General features: G+C 45.4%; 1 protein-coding gene across 1 annotated transcript in view; it reads right to left on the bottom strand.

Annotated features, from left to right (window-relative positions):
- Positions 1-442: 442 nt before the first annotated feature.
- Positions 443-21,701, bottom strand: part of hdac4 (histone deacetylase 4) — a gene marked incomplete at both ends in the record, with an annotated part of 128,197 nt that continues 106,938 nt past the window's right edge. The window contains 2 exons of the mRNA XM_084311365.1: positions 443-585; positions 2,512-2,630. Coding sequence (XP_084167491.1) covers positions 443-585; positions 2,512-2,630 — 262 coding nt within the window. The remainder of the gene's footprint in view (positions 586-2,511; positions 2,631-21,701) is intronic.

The following is a 21,701-nucleotide window of genomic DNA, read 5'->3' as shown; positions in this document are numbered from 1 at the left end:
TTTCCATTTTAAAGTTTAATTCTCTTCCAGACCTTCACACTTTGTTTAGTCCCAGTTGAGCGCTAAGTCTCTCTTGCATTTTAACGCTAGGCTGATACGCAGCAACGCGCTGGTTGTACTGCAAGGACCTCTACTCAACATCTTGTTGTTTTGTAGATTTATCGCACCTTTTGACTGTAGAGGCAAATTTTCCTAATACTCCCACTTGGCTTCTTCAAACATTCTCATGCTTTGGGTTTTGCAATGCTTGTTAACCCTAACCTGGAAATTATTAAATCATTTAGCATTCTTGTCCACAGTTATCTAGAATCTGCGCAGGAAGTTGGACCTCTTGCCAAAATGATGACTCCGGTGACAATTAATCTGCTGTCCTGCCCCACCTGCCTCCCTCCATCCCTCTACCCTTCCATGCGCCCCCCCACCCCCACCCCCATCTGAACTCTCATAATACCTCGTTGCCTAGGAGGGCAGAGACACAGGCTTCGGAGGCGTCACAGATGGCTGTCAGGTCATGACCCCCCTCCAGGGCCAGCACGAGACGGCCTCCTGCCAGCCCCATCAGCTGCCTGGTCAGGTAGCCAAAGCCTGGACACACAGGAAATGACAGCAGAGAGCGAGAGAGAAATGGGGAGAAATGAGGGAAGGAGGTTAGTACCGTGTTCAGTCTCTACTTGGATGGTGATCAAAGGAAAAGAAAGAGGGAACGGGGTGTGTGTGTGTGTGGGGGGAGAATGAAACAAGGGGCTATTGCATCATATTTTCTGTTAGGAAAGAAGGAGAGAGGAAGGCAACTGGGATTTTTCTGGAGGCCTAAAACACCATAATATGAGCCAGGTTTAATTTTAATAAATACGGCTTTGAATTTTGGCTCCGTCATTGTCTTTGATCTTTTCTTTTTCAAGAGGAGGGGGGGTGGGGGGTTAATATATGCATCTAGCCATACCACTTTCTCCTATCCTCCGCTTACCCATATCCCCTCTTCCCCCAATCCCAGTTAAACCTCCGCACCCCCTCTCTACCCAGAACCCCCTGGCTCTCAGTAGGCTTTCACAAAAGCTTTTTGCTGGCACGCCAATGTCTTGTTCTACATACATCAGCCAAAGAGGACAGAGGGAGAGAAAAGGCTAGGTATGTGTGTGTCTCTTTGTGTGTGTGTGTGTGTGTGTGTGTGTGTGTGTGTGTGTGTGTGTGTGTGTGTGTGTGTATGTGTGTGTGTGTGTGTGTGTGTGTGTGTGTGTGTGTGTGTGTGTGCGTGCGTGCGTGCGTGCGTGCGTGCGTGCGTGCGTGCGTGTGTGCGTGCGTGCGTGCGTGCGTGCGTGCGTGCGCACGTGTGTGTGTGTGTGTCTGCTTGTCTGCTTGTCTGTATCTCTGGACATTGTATTCCAGAGACATTAGTCAGACTGAGGTACTGTTTGATCTGTGGAAATGGCTAAGATATGCTAACTTGCCACAATTATTATAATTGTATTTTTTTATGTGGTTTAGTAACGTAACATATATCACTTGGTGGACACTGTTACCCAATGCGTCCAATGCATGCATACATTTTCAGTATGGCTGGTCCCAGTGGGAACAACACAAATCTGATTTGGCCAGATATTGTGAAAGTCCTAAATAAGCAGGGTTTTTAAGAGAGGACTAGAGAGATGACTAATAACTAAGGAGCTAATCTTCGCATTGTTTAAACACAACTGGAATGCCCATTTTGTTTGGCAACGTGTTCGTACAATTCAGGAAAATCTGGAAAATTGGCTACTTGCACTAAGCAAATTTTCCTCTGTATTCCTCTCCTGCTAGGCGGGCTGCCGATCGGAAACTAAGCTCACAGAGCGGCAAGCTCACTGTTCTGCCTCTGAAACCACTGGACATGACAGGTTTTCAGAGAGCATCTGCGGAGGTCTCACGTCCTACTTGAAGGACCCTTCAGAGCCACGCTCTCACTGAGCTCGGATGTCAGTGACCCCCCTCCTATCCCGCAGATCTGCAGGCACTTCTTAGCTCTATTTACTACACACTTAGCATGGACCTAAACATTCCTATAAATGTGATCCTTCTTCTGATGGAGATTAGGATCGTTCCACGAGAGCTCTTTACGCGTAGGAGTGCATGGCTTGACTGGCAGGGCAGGTAGTTGATCAACGGGGGGGAGTGGTACAGTACTTGTATCAGGGAGGGTGGGTATACATAATATATGTGTGTATGTTTTTGTGTGAGAATGAGTGCCCCGTGTGTGTTTACATCCTGGTCTTTCTGGTACGGCTTCAAGCACAAACCGGAGGCAAATGTGTTAATATGGACTCAGGAGGCGGAGAGAGAAAAGAGTAATACAGAGATGAGGCTTAAAAAAAAAACAATACCCGACTAGCTCTAAATTGTTCTCCTACCTCCTCCAAACCGCCCCTCAACCCCTGCTCCTTCACAGAAAAGCAAATAAAGATTATTTTGACAACAATTGCAGACGCATCACACACATATGTACGTGAGTCAGTCCGTCCAGGAGGTGGGTCTTACATTTGGCTGTGAGTATGTAGCCTCCCAGCGGCGAAGCGTGGCCCTCCACGGCGTCAAAGCCCGACGACACGAGCACCACGTCTGGGGCGAACTCGTTGGCGATGGGCATGACCACCGTCCTAGAAGGGGCCAAGGAGAAAAGATAGTCTATTAGTAAGTAAAAAAAAATAATAAAGAAAGGGAAAAAAGTTTAAGGATTGAGAGCTTGTAAATCCACTGTGCAGATCATTATTGTGCATCATAAGTTTAACTCCTGTGTCACAAGAGTACAGAGTGAAATGAGAGGTTGAGGTTGTTTACAACATGTAACACGTCATTCTGGACATAACTTGGTTGGATTAAAAAAGGGACTGTCCCCAGAACCGGGACTTAAAAGTGAATGATCTTGAACAAATATTCGTAGAAATTCATTATTCAGAATAATTTTTTTTTAGATGATAATCATAAATCATAAATGAGGATGCAAACAGGTCCCCAGTTGGCCACTAAATTCCACACTATTTTGTTAGGGTGGTGGATATAATACACCATACACAAATGGTGTATATCTCACATGCAAATTGAATCCTTCAAATGGCTTCAGAGACCATTATGACAACAAGCTAACAGAAGAAATAATCCAAACTGTCCCTTGATGTGTACCGAGACAAGAACATTGGGTTCTAGAGGTACAGTATGTGAGGTGTGGTTTCTCTGTCATCATGCAACACTGGGTGCTGGAGAAGGAACCTGATTCCATCCTGTACCACGCTGTCACTGACCAAACAGCCATAATACTATCACCACGTCAAGAACACACAGAATCCTACAAACCATACTGTATGCTGTAGTATGGGATATGCTACATGATAATCTCCAACAGATTAGGCAACATTCAAACCTTAGGGGGTCTGTCATACTTAAATAAAAATACTATGGCTGTGTGTGTGTGTGTGTGTGTGTGTGTGTGTGTGTGTGTGTGTGTGTGTGTGTGTGTGTGTGTGTGTGTGTGTGTGTGTGTGTGTGTGTGTGTGTGTGTGTGTGTGTGTGTGTGTGTGTGTGTGTGTGTGTGTGTGTGTGAGAGTGTGTATTCCTGTGCCCCCCCCCCCCCCCCATTCACCAATTACTATAGAACTACTATAGCATTTCTATGATAAAACCACAGGAATTCCATAGTGATTCATCATGCGTTTCTATAATATTCCACTACAGAAATAGTGAATATTACTAAAGTATGTCTGTGGTAAATCTCTATCGTGTATGAAATAAACTATAGAAAAGAAAAAAAACAGGAATACTATAGGTTTTATTAGGGATGATGTTCGTATGGGAAGTGTGTCCATGTTTGTGCCACGCAGGCTTATTATGTGGCCAGACTTTCTGACCAATATTATTGCAATGGATTTTCTTGGCTGCTGAATGTGAGAATGACTGTCTGGGCTAATAGCAGAACCAGAGTTTATGGACCTAATACACATCAACTATATTCCCTTGGATTTAAAATTACAAGTAAAACCACTCCAAACACAATCAAAACCACTGAACCCGATAAGCCAGGGAAGATTTGTAGCAGAGATTCTGGAGAGTGATATGATTTCAAGATACGTACATTGCAATCTATCATAAGGGAATATAAACAAGATTTTGGAAGTGCCATGTTTCCACAGCCTGTAACTCAATGCAATGGAAGTGAAACATACAGCGGGACAGATGGGAAGAATCAAGAAGTGACTTGAAAGGAGAGCAAGGGCATACAGAGAAAACACACACAGACACACAAAGACGGCATTAAACCAGATATCTTATCTGGATAATGAACGATCCAATTTCGCAAAAACATGGCTGCATGCACAGGAAGTCCCAGGGATTTATTGTGTTACTCTTTTGATGAATTCCAAATACGGCGTGTCTATCTGGAGCTTTTAATCAATTGCCAACAACAAATTACAATCTACTCTGTCATTTTAATTCTCTCTGCACTCCTCTGTGTGGTAGGTTCCAGTACGGGTGTAAATCAACCACACACACTCCAAGGGAGGACACAGGCCACTTGGAGGCAGGGTGGGAGAAGATATGGATCCTTCAGATGAAATGGGAGGACAGATAGGACAGTGTGTTTGTGTTAATTATGGAGAATAATTATAATACTGGATGGGTGTGGCGAGGGGAGACTTCGAGTGAACCATCCATCTTACAAGCAGCTGGCGGGGAGAAAATAGATATTTCTGAGCCAGCTGCATTGGTGTAACAGAGAGCATGTGCTTGTGGGTTATGTATGTAAGAGAGTGCGTGTGCTTGTGTTTATGTGTGGGTTATGCATCACATACACAGATCGAGTCAATGGCGGCATGCTGTGTCTCACTACAGTTTATGCTTTTGAATCTCCATTGTTAGATATGAGTTAAGTGTACAGTGTGTGGTAAATCTCCTTAGTGTCACAATTATGTGAAGTTGCATGTGGGTATTTTGTGTAACACTATGACAAGTTGTGTGTAAGTATTATGTGTAACACTATGATGAGTTGTGTGTTATTAAACTTATTATGTGTAACACTATGCCAAGTTGTGTGTTAGTATTATGTGTAACACTATGACGAGTTGTGTGTTAATATTATGTGTAACACTATGACGAGTTGTGTGTTAGTATTATGTGTAACACTATGACGAGTTGTGTGTTAGTATTATGTGTAACACTATGACGAGTTGTGTGTTAGTATTATGTGTAACACTATGACGAGTTGTGTGTTAATATTATGTGTAACACTATGACGAGTTGTGTGTTAGTATTATGTGTAACACTATGACGAGTTGTGTGTTAGTATTATGTGTAACACTATGACGAGTTGTGTGTTAGTATTATGTGTAACACTATGACGAGTTGTGTGTTAGTATTATGTGTAACACTATGACGAGTTGTGTGTTAGTATTATGTGTAACACTATGACGAGTTGTGTGTTAGTATTATGTGTAACACTATGACGAGTTGTGTGTTAGTATTATGTGTAACACTATGACGAGTTGTGTGTAAGTATTATGTGTAACACTATGATGAGTTTTGTGTAAGTATTATGTGTAACACTATGATGAGTTTTGTGTAAGTATTATGTGTAACACTATGATGAGTTTTGTGTGAGTATTTGAAGTCCATGATGAACCTGGGATGCCTGGGTTCTGATAGTAACAGCACAACAGTCTTGGTCTGTTACGATTCAAGGTAGGAAGTTGAGTCCAATAGTAGAAGGTAATAAGGAGGCGGAGATGGGGTTGCTCTTCTCAAAATATGTGTTTCTTTTATTATCAGAAAACACTAGAGCAAGATACTGTAACGATAAAGAATAAGTAGCCAGGCTACAACTGAGAGGTATTTAAGGGAAAGAGAACCGTACACAAGACGGATAAGAAGAACACTAAATAATAACAACAATGACAAGAGGTCCCACTTCTTGTCCGTGGCCGACTGCTCGCAGTAGTTCTGTTGAAGATCAACCCACAGGTGACAGTCAATAAGAGCTAATTGCAGAGAACAGGGTGAAGTACTCCAGAATGGCAGTAGGGTTTCCACTCCTGAGAGAGGATAGAAACCCAGAATGTTACAGTACCTCCCCCCGACGAACGGCACCTGACGTTCACCTAGGGGCCTCGGGATGCAACCGACGAAAATTCGTCAATAAGGCTGTGATCTAGGATATCCCTTTGAGGCACCCAGGAATGCTCTTCTACCCCGTACCCCTCCCAATCCACCAAGAACTGAAACCCCCAACCCCTCCGCCTACAACCCAGGATCCTCCGCACCGTGTAGACAGTTTGACCGTCAAGGATGCGGGGCGGAGGAACCGCGGGAAGTGGCGGGGACAAGGGCGATGAGAGGAATGGTTTCAACAGGGACACGTGGGACGTCGGATGAACCAGCATGGAAGCTGGAAGCAGCAACCTGTAAGCCACAGGGTTCACCCGACGAACCACTTTAAAGGGTCCTAAAAAGCGAGGGGCCAGCTTCCTGGATTCCACCTGGAGAGGGAGATCATGGGTGGAAAGCCAAACCCGCTGCCCAGGACGGAAAACCAGAGCCGGATGACACTTGCGGTTAGCCTGCCGCTGAGCCCTAACAGAAGCCTTCTGTAGCGCCGTCCAAACCCGGTTCCACGTCCCGCGACAGCGAGCCACGTGGGCCTGGACCGACGGCACCTCAGCCTCCTGCTCCTGTTTGGGAAAAAGGGGAGGTTGAAAACCACTGAAAGGGAGACATACCTGTAGAGGAGGAGAGGAGGGTATTATGCACGTACTCTGCCCACGCCAGCCTCCTACTCGACGTCGCCGGACTACCGGCAACGTAGCACCTCAGAACACCATCCAGATCCTGGTTGATGCGCTCCGTCTGCCCGTTGGACTGCGGGGGAACCCAGACGACAGGCTGACGGAGGCGCAGAGGCTGGAGGCAAATGCGTTCCAGAACCTGGAGGCAAACTGAGGGCCCCGGTCAGACACAATATCCACTGGAAGCCTGTGGACCCGAAAGACGTGCTGCACCACCAGGTCAGCCGTCTCTCGAGCCGAGGGAAGTTTGGGAAGGGGAATGAAGTGGGCCGCCTTTGAAAAGCGATCCACTACCACCAAAATGGTAGTGAACCCATCTGACGGGGGAAGGCCAGAAATAAAATCCAGGGATATGTACGACCAGGGACGTTTGGGAATAGGAAGCGGGCAAAGGAGACCCGCCGGTGCACGGCGAGAGGTCTTACTACGCGCGCACACCGGAAAGGCCGCCACAAAGGAACGCGTATCCCCCTCCTCTGTAGGCCACCAGAACCTCCTACGGATAAACTCCAGGGTTCTGGAGGCCCCAGGGTGGCCGGTGAGGGAGGCGGTATGTGCCCACTGCAGCAGTCGAAAACGCGCAGCCTTGGGCACATTCATCCGCCTTGTGCCAGAGCCGATCTTACCACCCTATCTATGCCCCATGACACGGGAGACAAAATAAGGGCCTGTGGAATATTAGGATGGGGCTTCTCCTCCCGGTCCGGGGGGTCAAACTGGTGTGACAGAGCGTCAGGCTTGACGTTCTTGGAACCGGGCCGGTAGGAGATGGAAAATCAAAATCGAGTGAAGAATAACGCCCACCTGGCCTGGCGAGCGTTAAGGCGTTTAGCCCCCTGGATGTAAGCCAAGTTCTTATGATCAGTCCAAACAATGAAAGGGTGTGCCGCACCCTCCAACCAATGTCTCCATTCCTCCAGTGCCAATTTGATTGCCAACAACTCCCGATTAACCACGTCGTAGTTGCGCTCGGCCGAAGACAGCCGGCGCGGAAAAAAAGCGCAAGGATGCACTTTCCCGTCCTTTAAGCATCTCTGAGAGATCACCCCCCCCCCACCGCGATATTGGACGCATCCACCTCCACAATAAATGGAGCCTCCGAATCATGGCGGCTCAGTACAGGGGCAGAGGTAAACCTACGTTTGAGGTTGCAAAAGGCTGACTCTGCCCAAGGCGACCATTCAAAGCCAGGGAGAGAGGTCTTAGTGAGAGCTGTCAGAGGAGTGGCTAAGGCGCTAAAGTTGCGAATAAAATGCCTGTAAAAATGTGCAAAGCCCAAAAAACGTTGTAACTCCTTGATCGATGAAGGGCGTGGCCAGTCCAGTACAGCACTCACCTTGGCCGGATCCATGCGTAGATCGCCCTTAGTCAATACAAACCCCAGAAAAGAAACGGTGTCGGTGTGAAACACACACTTCTCTGCTTTCACAAACAGCTGATGGTGGAGGAGACGCTGGGGAACCTGACGAACGTGCTGTTGGTGTTGCACCATATTGCGGGAAAAAATTAGGATGTCATCTAAGTAAACGAAGACTGACACCCCGATTAAATCCTGCAGCACGTCGTTGACTAGGGCTTGAAAAACTGCCGGAGCATTAGCTAAACCGAAGGGCATAACAAAGTACTCATAATGCCCGTTGGGTGTATTAAATGCAGTGTTCCACTCGTCTCCCTCTCTAATCTTGACCAGGTTGTAGGCATTACGTAAATCAAGCTTAGAGAAGACCTGCGCCCCCTGTAGACACTCAAAGGCGGTGTCCATGAGAGGCAAGGGGTAACGGTTCTTGATGGAAACGTCGTTCAACCCCCTATAATCAATGCACGGCCGCTGGCTACAATCCTTTTTTGCTACAAAAAAGAACCCAGCGCCTGCAGGGTATGTGGACGGACGAATAAGCCCCGCGGCCAGTGCATCCTGAATATAGGTATTCATGGACACTGTCTCAGGGCGAGAGCGAGAAAACATACGGCCATGGGGTAGAGAGGTACCAGGAAGAAGATTAATGGGGCAGTCGTAAGATCTATGAGGCGGTAGTGCTTTCGCACAAGTCTTACTAAAGACCTCCGCCAGGTCCCAATAAATCTCAGGAACACCTGCTAAATCGGGATTAGGAGATGGGACAGAGTCTGCAACGCTTACCACCATCCTGGAGGGAGACAAGGGAGACAAAAGAGAAGAAGAAAAAGGGGCGGGTGAACCCTCGCCGGAAACCGACTTAACGCCGTTCCCCATAGAAAGTTCACCCGTAGCCCAATTAATACAAGGGTTATGCTCTGCTGGCCACGGATGACCTAAGACAATGGCAGAATGGGGAGACATGACAACATACAATTTGAACCATTCCCACTCACTCCCGGCCACCTGGAGACGCAGCTGCGCCGTGCACTGGGTAATGAGCCCACTACCCAGTGGTCGACCGTCCAATGACTGTACCGGTATAGGTACCTCCAGCGTTTCTAGAGGGACCCCCCACTTGTGTGCTAATCCCACGTGAATTAAATTACCCGCCGCCCCCGAATCAATTAATGCCCTGGTCTTCTTGAGAGAATTCCCCCACCCAACAGTGACATTAAAAAAAGTGTGTGACTCATCAGTAGCAGAGGTAAAATGCCCACCTGCTATAACTCCCCCCAAGTTTAGCGAGCCACCCCGTTTCCCGACAATCCAGCACAGCTACTGAAGCGATGTCCAGCACGACCGCAACGGAAACAACGCTTCTGGTCGATCCGCCTGTCTCTCTGCGTCCGACAGGCGCAGAGCCCCCAGTTGCATTGGTTCATCACCCAGGCTCTCTCTTGTGTATTGCATAGCTGATTCGACACCGGAAGAAGGGCGGAAGAGTACCTGTGACAAAGCCTCCCTCTCGCGTCCCCTCTCCCGATGTCGATTGTCCATTCGTATAGCCAAGTTGATGATGTCATCCAGTTGTTCGGGTAGCTCCCGTGAAGCTAGCTCATCCTGCATCCGCCCTGAAAGACCTTGCACAAACACCACACAACAGGGTATTTCCTGCCAGGCCGCCTCCCGAGCCACAATGTGGAAGTCGATTGCGTAATCTGCCACAGAGCGACTACCTCGGGTGAAGGCAGCCGCGCTGTGGCAGATCGCCGACCCACTTTCCCACTCCGCTGTGGCCCAAGAGAGAGTACGACCTGTAAGGAGAGTGATTATATATGCAACTTTAGATATGTCAGTAGGGAAAGTACGAGGTTCTAATTGAAACACAAGAGAGCACTAGGTGACAAACTCCCGACAACCTTCCGGAGCTCCTCCATAACGATCTGGTGGTGACAGACGTGGTTCTCGAACCTATTCACGGCCAAATGGACGTACCTGCCCATCCTCCCCGCCGGCAGATGGGGCTCCAGACGCGGCTCCAATCGCTGTTACCGCAACGGCTGCTGTAGTGAGAGCATGGTTAGCCGCAGCTAACGCTGAATCGTCTGTGGATGTAGTCGCGGCTACTGCTTCTTGAGACTCAGTGGATAGGTCTCCCAGACGACCCAGTTCGATGCCTACTTCCAGCTGGCGATTGGTGATGACCCTCAGTTGTTCTCTTTGGGCCTCCAGTTCCTCCCGGAATCCTTCTGTGGAACTCATTGTGGTCGGATCTTCTGTTACGATTCAAGGTAGGAAGTTGAGTCCAATAGTAGAAGGTAATAAGGAGGCGGAGATGGGGTTGCTCTTCTCGAAATATGTGTTTCTTTTATTATCAGAAAACACTAGAGCAAGATACTGTAACGATAAATAATAAGTAGCCAGGCTACAACTGAGAGGTATTTAAGGGAAAGAGAACCGTACACAAGACGGATAAGAAGAACACTAAATAATAACAACAATGACAAGAGGTCCCACTTCTTGTCCGTGGCCGACTGCTCGCAGTAGTTCTGTTGAAGATCCGACAACAGACAGAGAAACAAGGGATTACTATAAAGGCTAAATCCCAGCAAACCTCACACAGTAATTAGTGACAACAACCCACAGGTGACAGTCAATCAGAGCTAATTGCAGAGAACAGGGTGAAGTACTCCAGAATGGCAGTAGGGTTTCCACTCCTGAGAGAGGATAGAAACCCAGAACGTTACATTGGTCCTGCTTTTGTTTTCGAAGAACATGGCTCAGCACCTTGATAAGAAAAGCATGGTACTGTGGCATTTTGCTCAATGCATTGAAATTCAAATTGAAAACTAGGCTTACAGCTATAATGAAGCATGATGTGTTGTACATGTGTGAGAGCTATTCTAACCTCTAATAGCAGGTGTCTATTCATGAAACAGATTTGAAATTATGTCAGATTTAATTTGGTGTTGTTAGCGACAAATATAAATATAAACATAAATTTATATTACAAATATAATGTAAATATATGTTAAGAACCACATTGATATTACAATGATACATTATGAATATCATTATAATACCCTATGGATACAAAAATAATGATAATTATAAAAACCATACGGTAAGGACAACATGCACTGCAATATTCCAATTATTGACCTTATTCCAAATAAGAACATATTCAGATTAGGTTGTTTACATGAGTTGCTTATAGAACTGTCCAATTCATATTCCCATTTTAATGCAATGTAGCACAATTAATTACTTTAAATGCGGCAAAGACTCCAACTGAGTCATAGTCTGATTAAGATGTATGTCTAAAATGTCTATAATAATCAGACACAAATCTGAATACATGTTTTAACTAGAATATGCTTAATATGATTAAGACCTTAAACAGAATAATGTAATCAGGAAATTACGTTTACGTGGCCATTTATTATTCATCACTCATTCAGAATATTGTCTTAATCAGGTTAATATTGGAGTACTGAGGTGAATGTAAATGCAATTTTTGCACAGTGGTATCAGTTAGCGTGACAGGCAGTGTAATTATGGCAAGAGACTTCCCTGAATGGCAGAACGAGTGGCTCTCGGAGAGCAGATGTGGGATCTTACACTTTACGCAGTGTTTTTTTCGGGCTGGGATATTTGGGTATGCAGTGTTTTGGTGCGGTGCGTGAGTGACGGAGTGCCGCAGAGCTCCGTCGTAGGTCCCCTATACTTTGCCAACCTCAGGAACACGGGACTGGTGCACTGGCTGTGGGCGGGCAGTGTGCCCCGGAGCTCCTGAGGCCCCACTTGTTCCATCTCTTGCTCGCCGCCAAATTATAGTCCTCAACTGGGACCACCACACCCCCCCAGCACCACCACCCCCAACACACACACATACACACACACAGCTGTCTGAGGCTGCCACCCCCAGAGGGAGAGGGAGAGGGAGGAGGTAGTATTAGGAGGTTTTACGGTACCTCAAGACAGCTAAGATACACAGGGAGCGTGTGCATCACAGTGTGTCAGCAGCATAGCTCTGGAACGAGCTCAGTGGGAAACGTCATACGAAGAGGAAGATGGAGAGGAAGGTGGTAATAGAACCTGGCAATGAATGATTCAGTGAATGATAAAAAGGATGAATGGATTTCGAATGAAATCGAAGTTACATTTAAATCAGTTGATTGGACGCTCTTATTCTGAGCAGCTCCAACACTTCATACCTGACAACGTCACAAATTTGAGTCTCAGTTTGCTGGCTTCTGGGTATGGAGAGTTGAGAGTTGTTGATGGAATGTGGACCAACCCTTTTGTTGTGGTAGGGTCAAATGTAATAAATACTGTATATTTTTGTTAACAAAGCTTCATGATATCCTCAAAAACAGCTATATACTGTAAACACAACAAAATCAATGGTCACCATTGTATTAAATTCTGAAGGTCTCTGCCAGGTCAAATATGACCTGGCAGAAAATATTGGCTGTTGATAGAATGGCATGCGGCAGTTATGGGTAGTTCTGTGGATCAAATTTGACTCAAACTAGATTCATCTTTGAGTCAAGACACCCCACCCCTCCCCTTCCTCCTTGGAAAAATTATTTTCTTGCAGTATGGACTTGTACTCCCAATCCCTCTGGCACCCCTCCCCCCACCGGAACTACATTTTTCTTGGAGAATATGGACACTGACTCACACGCACGCACACACACACACACACACACACACACACACACACACACACACACACACACACACACACACACACACACACACACACACACACACACACACACACACACACACACACACACACACACAAACACACTCAACTCACTCACTATCTCTCTCACCATCTCTCTTTATCTCTCCATCTCTCTGTCTCCCTCTATCTCACACTCAAAAAGAACACCCCTTGTTCTGTTACCACTCCCCCACACTCAACTCTCCCCTTCATAATATCATGATCATCACAGGAACTTGTTTCTTTCTCGTAGAGAAGCTCAGTATCATCTTGTGAGGGCGTGGCATGAACAACATTACAGATTTCATTGACTGTCTATGAGGCCATTGATCATAAAGCATAGAGAATAGAATAGAATAGAATAGAATAGAATAGAATAGAATAGAATAGAATAGAATAGAATAGAATAGAATAGAATAGAAATACTTTAATTATCCCGAGGGAAATTTGACACTACAAATCGCTCACATTAAACATTTAGACAGAACAAAGTCACGAATAAGAATAACAAAACAAATTGCCTAAGAATAAGAATAGAATAAAATATACAGTAAAAAATATACAGTAAAAATATACAGAAGTCTACAGTAAGTGTACGGTAAGTGTAATATTGCACAGTGTTGTTTCTAAGTAAAAGTCCAGGAACATGGTAACTGTCACCCTGTGCTCAGTGATGCAGTGAGGCACAGTGATGCATTGTAAAGTCTGATGGCTGTCGGAATGAAGGACAGGCTGAGACTGAAATTCAGGAGGAAGTGTCTGAGGATGAGGATGATGTTGATTATACATCAGACCGGATATACGTCATTTGCACTGAATTTTGATGCCACACCTCTATTTTTGTCACACCACGCCCCTTTTGGGGGAAAATAACTCTGGGAATAAACAGGGATTGGAAGGTGTTTGTTCATACACTACAACTTTAGGACGAAACACAAATAATATAAATCACACTGAAGACCATCGTTGCCCAGAAATAGACATTACCTCTTAGTTTCATGTCACTTGGAGATTCATAAGAGTAATACTAAATGTTCAGGTAGGGAAATGAGGAAATATCCTGCAGCTAACATACTGTAGACACGCCTGAAAATGGATCAAACCTAACTTTTCACAATGGCGTGAACACTCAATGGTGGCCAGTGTTGGAAAGTAATTGCTTGACTTATCATTATGCACTAACAAAACAAACTTTTCAAACAATGTAAACATTTTGCCGACAGTTTCTCAATAGGAACAGTGTGTGTATGTCTTCCCCAAAAGTAGGCACAGCCGCAAAAAAAGCAGCAAAAAAAAGTCAGTAATGTGAGTTCCATCATCAGTAGTGCTTCCGCAATACTTGCCCAGTCTCTTAGCTCTTTGCGTTGCTGTAGTTTCTCCTCCAAATACTCCAGTCTTGCAACAAATAGAACCCTTTCAGACTCATCATAATGATCGGTCACAAACGATATCAGTACAAAGTAGAGGACATCGATGGACTCGTTGTCTTTCATCCTCATCAGTCTCAACATGTTTCTGCAGTAATCCTGCCAAGTTATGGACATTGAATTTACAATGATGTACTGATACTGAATAAAATAGTAGTGCCTACGAGTATCAAAACAAAGATTTTCATGAAAACCCCTCGGAAACAACAGATGATAGAGGAATATACCCACTGTACTTTAGGGTTGAGGGAAATACTTTACTCAGCTGCGATTTTAAGTATAGAATAAGTTATACAGAATGTCTTACAGGTCTCACTCTCTGCACACACACACACACACACACACACACACACACACACACACACACACACACACGCACGCACGCACGCACGCACGCACGCACGCACGCACGCACGCACGCACGCACGCACGCACGCACGCGCGCGCGCACACACACACACACACACACACACACACACACACACACACACACACACACACACACACACACACACACACACACACACACACACACACACACACACACACACACACACACACACACACACCACACACACACACACCACACACACACACACACACACACACACACACACACACACACACACACACACCACACACACACACACACACACACACACACACACACACACACACACACACACACCACACACACACACACACACACACACACACACACACACACACACACACACACACACACACACACACACACACAACACACACACACACACACACACACACACACACACACACACACACACACACACACACACACACACACACACACACACACACACACACACACACACACACACACACACACACACACACACACACACACACACACACACACACACACACACACACACACACACACACACACACACACACACACACACACACACACACACACACACACACACACACACACACACACACACACACACACACACACACACACACACACACACACACACACACACACACACACACACACACACACACACACACACACACACACACACACACACACCACACACACACACACACACACACACACACACACACACACACACACACACACACACACACACACACACACACACACACACACACACACACACACCACTCTCTGCCAAGATAGTAACGACCACTATCTCTGCCTTAGTGCACTCCCCAGATAAAGCTCACAAAGATCACTGAAAGCACCCTGCTTTGGATTTCTCCATTCCCAGTCAAATATTCCTCCTCTGATCTTGGCGGGGGGGCGGGGGCAGGGGCGGGGGTGGGGGGGTATTCCAGCTGCTTTAGCATTTCTCACAGATAAGGAGGATGATCCGCCACCCTGAGATCCACCATGTTTTTCTTGCTCTTTTCCCCTGACAAGTCAGGTTGTGTTGCTTCAACTTTAGGCCAAAGTTTGGAGAGGAGATGGAAAGGTAGAGACAGGTTTAGTCAGGGGGTGGATGTAGAGAGACAGGAGGTCTCTTGGAATGGTGTTGGAATGGAGGGGGGGGGGGGGGCCGGGAGTCTAAACTTTTAGTTGCCGGCGGCCTCATCAGGTGTATCTCAATCCAAATCGAATCTAAAATGTTTATGTCGATACGCCTAAATATTTCAATACAAAGACATAAGATAATGAGCTTGATGGTTTATGCCTGCCCTTTTAAAAGGCCTGCAGCATGACTGATACCATGACCTACACCCGTGAAAACAATAACACGCAAAACATATACACTATATACATGTGCAAGTACACATACAGTACATACAAGCTTGGGACTGACCATAGTCGTGCTGACAAGAGCCAGGGGGAGAGCTCCATCTGTTGCCATTTACCAGGGGTTCATCTTCATCATTACCTTTATCAGCTAATTACTAGATTTCTCTTGCCAAGAGGCTGGAAGTAGGTCCTGCCCTGGGAAGAGATTCATACACTCCATAAAGGGCGTGCCAAGGCCCGTTTGAAACAAATATAGATCCCTCTGTTAGGACGTGTATCGCTCACCGAACATGGCAAGAAAAAGGTCAACTATTGCAAGTGCTCTGAGGCTTTCCACAACCATTCACAAAGCATGGGAGAGCAGGAGAGAGAGAGAGAGATGGACAGAGAGAGAGAGAGAGAGAGAGAGAGAGAGAGAGAGAGAGAGAGAGGAGAGAGAGAGAGAGAGAGAGAGAGAGAGAAAGTCAAACACATACAGACACACAGACACAGACACACACACACACACACACACACACACACCTTCAAAGCTTTGTCATCTGGCGCTGCAGAGAGCTGGTTTGAATTAAGTTTAATTCTCTCTCTTTCCAAGTTCATGGCAAAAGAGGGAACGAGTGAGCGAGTGAGCAAGACAGAGAGAGAGAGAGAGAGAGAGAGAGAGAGAGAGAGAGAGAGAGAGAGAGAGAGAGAGAGAGAGAGAGAGAGAGAGAGAGAGAGAGAGAGAGAGAGAGAGAGAGAGAGAGAGAGAGAGAGAAGACGGTGCTTCTGGTTTTCATTAGGGACAATTTTCTTATCTTTTTTCTCCCTTCTTTCTGGGGCTCAGGCTTGATCCCCTGCAAATGCAACGTGGCACGGGCCTGTGGTGAAGTGAGAAGGTGCTGGCCACAAGGCATGCATCCCCTCACACACAAACACACACACACACACACACACACACACACACACACACACACACACACACACACACACACACACACACACACACACACACACACACACACACACACACACACACACACACACACACACACACACAAGGGCCGCAACAGAGGGATAAAGTGTAGGCTTGGGGCAGAGAGAGAGAGAGAGGGGGGGGGCGAGAGAGAAGGGGAGAGAGAGAAGGGAGATAGAGAGGGAGAGAGAGGAGGGGGAGAGAGAGAGATTGTAGCATAGCCCTGTTAATGCACGTGTCTGTCTGTGTACAATATGCTTATGCATCTGTAAGCAGTGATGTGATTTCAAGCTATGTGCATGAGGACGTATGTGTGTGTGAATGTGTGAATGCATAATGACTAGGCACTGCATGTACGTGTGTGCGTGTGTATGTGCACATACATTTTTGTGCATAAGTGTGTGTGCACACGTGTCCATCTGTGTTGGCTTAGGCGTGTGTACGTACGGTACGCTTTGAAAGCTGCATGTGGGTGTGCGCCTACTACACGCATGCTTCTCAACGTCTATTAAGGTTTTCTATATGAATATGTGTTTGTTCATTACAGCACGGTGTGCATGCGTGACTATACCCACAGCAGCATGGGTGTGTCTGTGTCAGATGTATGAGCTGTGATAAAGGGTTGATGTTCTCCTCTGGGGCCTGTTCATCATCACATGTGTCCAGGGAGCTGCAGGGATTGATGAGGACGGGGTCTGAGGTGCAAAAAAAACATCACATCCTCTGTTTCCATCCCCCAAACTCTCTACCATAACGCCAACGTTATGATACATCTTCATCGATTGTTGATCGATAAAAAAAAACAAGCAGACCTACAAACAAACATATACATACAGTATTATATAATAATAACGTGGCCATTTTTCGGATTCATTTGAAAACGTTAACGTGTAAAAAAAGGTTTACGCAATTAATCGCATTACCCTTTTTGACCCCAACCGCCTCCCATAGCGCTGACATCCAGCCACGTGTTTACGTTCCTGGATCACTCGCAGACAAGGGAGAATAACGTGCGACCCGACATTCCCTGAATGTCTTATTTCATATTACAATAATATAATACTTTTTGGATTAAACCAAGTTGTATAAACTACGCAGTGATGTCTTTCCCAACAAAGCGACAGTAAGTATTAAGTAACATTACACAGGTCGACGTTACACTACGCTATGCTTACTAATTATGCTGGGTAGCAGTAATGTTAACAGCGATTGTCGAAGGATCCGTCTGCCAACAAAGATATTGTTACACCAGATGACTCGTTTATTCACAACATGGATCATCATTCAACATTATTGCAGACTTGAAGTATGATTACTTTCCCAAACAATTTTTTCATGTATTTCTTTATACTGCAGCCCCTACAGATGAATTTTTTTACATTTAATTTCTTTAATTAACACAAGCAAATCATGAGATTAACATGTTAAAAATAAATGAATCGATTGACAGCTCTAATACACACACACACACACACACACACACACACACACACACACACACACACACACACACACACACACACACACACACACACACACACGCACACACAAGCACACAAACACACAAACACACATATACACATATACTGTATGAAGTATGACCTGGATATCTCTTTATGGCCATAATCCTCAATCTTTAAACTGGCAATAGCTTGGCTCAGGGGTTACATGCTATAAACAGCCTATGACTTGCCGAGACAAAACAGAAAATAGTGAGTTCAGTGATGAGTAATTGTACTTTGATCTACCACAGACAAAGCTACATATGTGCCGACAAAATGGCAGCAGATACACTCATCATTCCAATATGATGTTTGAGTTCTGACCATAAAGATGTTAATTTACGAGACCACATCGCTCAGTATCCATGGGCTAAAAGATGTCTGTTACGTCTGTTAAATGTCTCCTGTGGCTGTATCTATTTAAATCTGTGTCTGCATTACATTCTGGCTCATCCACCCCATCCCTTTACATGGCTCATATGCACACTTAACCTTGCATCCGGACTAGAAGTCAGATCTCCATGGGAGCCTCACCACCTACTGGTGTGGTCTGAGTCACTGGATGACAATGCAAGCAGAATCCTCCCTGGGAGTATCCATATCTGACGGCTACTGCTTCCTGGCGTGGTCAGACAATAGAAATTGCATTCAAATGACAACTATAACCGTGAGCTACGGTTATGGATTCTTGATCAATACCTTCCCATTCTATTCATCATTGACGATGCAGACAACTATTGGGACTTTGCTGAAGAAACTAATTCATGTGGATATTATTTTTATGTGGAGCCAGTGGTAGTTTTTTTTTATTGTAGCTTCTATTACAGACTCAGTACTGCTGTGAAGATCACAGAGTTGATGTCAAGGACATTTGTTTGATACATTGAGAATTATGCCTACTGTACATTAGACAACAAAAGTCGTGATTTTGCTAGAATAGACAATAGAATATGTTTCTGGGACAGTAGACTGTTTAGCATGGGACTGTTTAGCATGGGAAGGTCTGCAACAACAGGTTCAAGTTTCTCCCTACACTATAGAGGAAAACTCTGGAAAGAAGTACTCTTTTACATGTTATCCTGTAGGATTTACTACTCTCTGTACTTTTGTTTATACCCAATAAAATCAATCAATCAATCAATCAATCAATCATTAGGCACTTCCAATAATATCAAACCAGTTACATTTTCAGATTTTTCTCACAAGAAAGATCGTGTAGTGTGAGATGGTGTAAATAATCTTTGTGCAGGTTTGTAATGTAAAGAAAAGCTGGTTATATAAGCTGCGACAGCAAGGAGTTTTTTGTAGTTCAAGTAGTTTCTTCTTTATATATATACTTTTAGTTGTGGTCTCTCTGTAAATACCAATTCTTCATATACCCATGTACAGAGAAGGCATATACTGTTGACAGTGTTCTGTATATACCAAGCTGTGCGAGAGACACACTGCATTTGCTCATAAATAATGATATACAGTGTGACATTCGCCTAATTCCCTTTTGATTTTGAGTTCGATACAATGAGGGTTACGGATGTGGAAGCGCTCGTCCACTTCACTGTTAAAACTTTACTCTAAAAATGCCACTTCAAGAACCATAATAGTGAAAACAACAGTCAGAACACACTATCGGAATTATAAACTAATGACTACCCCGACTGAGATTTCTTTCCATTGTCAGCTGAAAGGCGTTCATAGTGATCTACGAAAACAAAGATGGCGATGAAGTGAATAAGGCATATATAGTTTATGTATCTGTCAGCAGAACACATGGACATCAGAGGGGCAGAGAGGGGGGATGAGAGAGGGGGATGAGCGGAGGAGAGTACGGATGTGTCTGGGCTGCATTAGTGGGGCAAGGTGTACTTCCGGGGGGTTGCGTGCCGACAACGGCAAGCTGACATTGGCCTGTCGGTTTGACGTGTCTGGCTCAGGCCAGATGGACACACAGACACATCTTCAAAGACGGCTATAACCGATCCAGACCTGTTCCTTGCCATATGTTGGTAGTCTATGGACTGTGTGTACGATGATGATGTGTGTGTGCGTGTCTCGTATCTGTGAGTGAGCACATGCCTGTTTCGGTATGCTTGTATGTGTATGCTTGAGCCTCTGTCTGAGCGCACACCTGTGTGCGTGTATATTGTGTGTGTGTGTGTGTGTGTGTGTGTGTGTGTGTGTGTGTGTGTGTGTGTGTGTGTGTGTGTGTGTGTGTGTGTGTGTGTGTGTGTGTGTGTGTGTGTGTGTGTGTGTGTGTGTGTGTGTGTGTGTGTGTGTGTGTGTGTGTGTGTGTGTGTGTGTGTGTGTGTGTGTGTGTGTGTGTGTGTGTGTGTGTGTGTGTGTCTGTGTGTCTGTGTGTCTGTGTGTTTGAGGTTATAAATAGCCCCAGACAGCAGACGTAATAGAAATCAGACCTGGCATGGGGCCCCGGGGACAGACAGGGACTCCAGGGGCCAGGCCAGGCCACAGATTACAGCGCAACATACATTATGACCTCACACAGCTCTGTGATACAAGGAACTATCACCAACGCCACTATACTATGGATTAAAGCTTAGCCAGGTCAAGTGAGATTCGCTGCACATTGTGAAAGTAAAAAAAAACAAAACAGCTTTCTTCGGATGAAATTAAGTATTGATATAATATGATTGATTGCTACAGGGGGAAATGTTGTTGGGACAATGAAAATGGTCATTACTGAACCAAGAGGATACTGTTCTTTGTTAATGGATCATGTGGCTATGAATAATGGCTGTGACTTTTGTTCTGAAGGTCCAGATTAACACTGAAAGTCTGCGTTTATTATTTTGTATAACTTATATATTGTTTATATATATAAGATATATATTTTCACGTCATCTGTTTGCCTAACAGGATTCATCATTCGCTTATTTGTATATGTCCCATTCTTAACGCCGTAGGCGTCAGTGCGCGCGCCCCTCTAGACATGTTTCAGAACATGTTCAGACATGCCCGGACAATTGAGAGAGCGTATTGATCTGTATGGGTGAACAGGCTCAGTCCACAGGAAAACTAACAGAGTGAGAGAGAAGTAACGTTTGGCGCAGTTGTAAACAGGACGGCCAGGCAACGTATCGTTATTAGAGAGCCGCACGGCTACTTAGATACAACCATAATATTGTCGAGCCCTTATTGGCACAGTATAGTGACTTGTGTA

Source organism: Notolepis coatsorum, assembly GCF_963971535.1.
Source record: "Notolepis coatsorum genome assembly, chromosome: 3".
Lineage (NCBI taxonomy): Eukaryota > Metazoa > Chordata > Actinopteri > Aulopiformes > Paralepididae > Notolepis > Notolepis coatsorum.
Note: the sequence above shows the minus strand (reverse complement) of the source record. Positions and strands in the feature narration are given on the sequence as shown.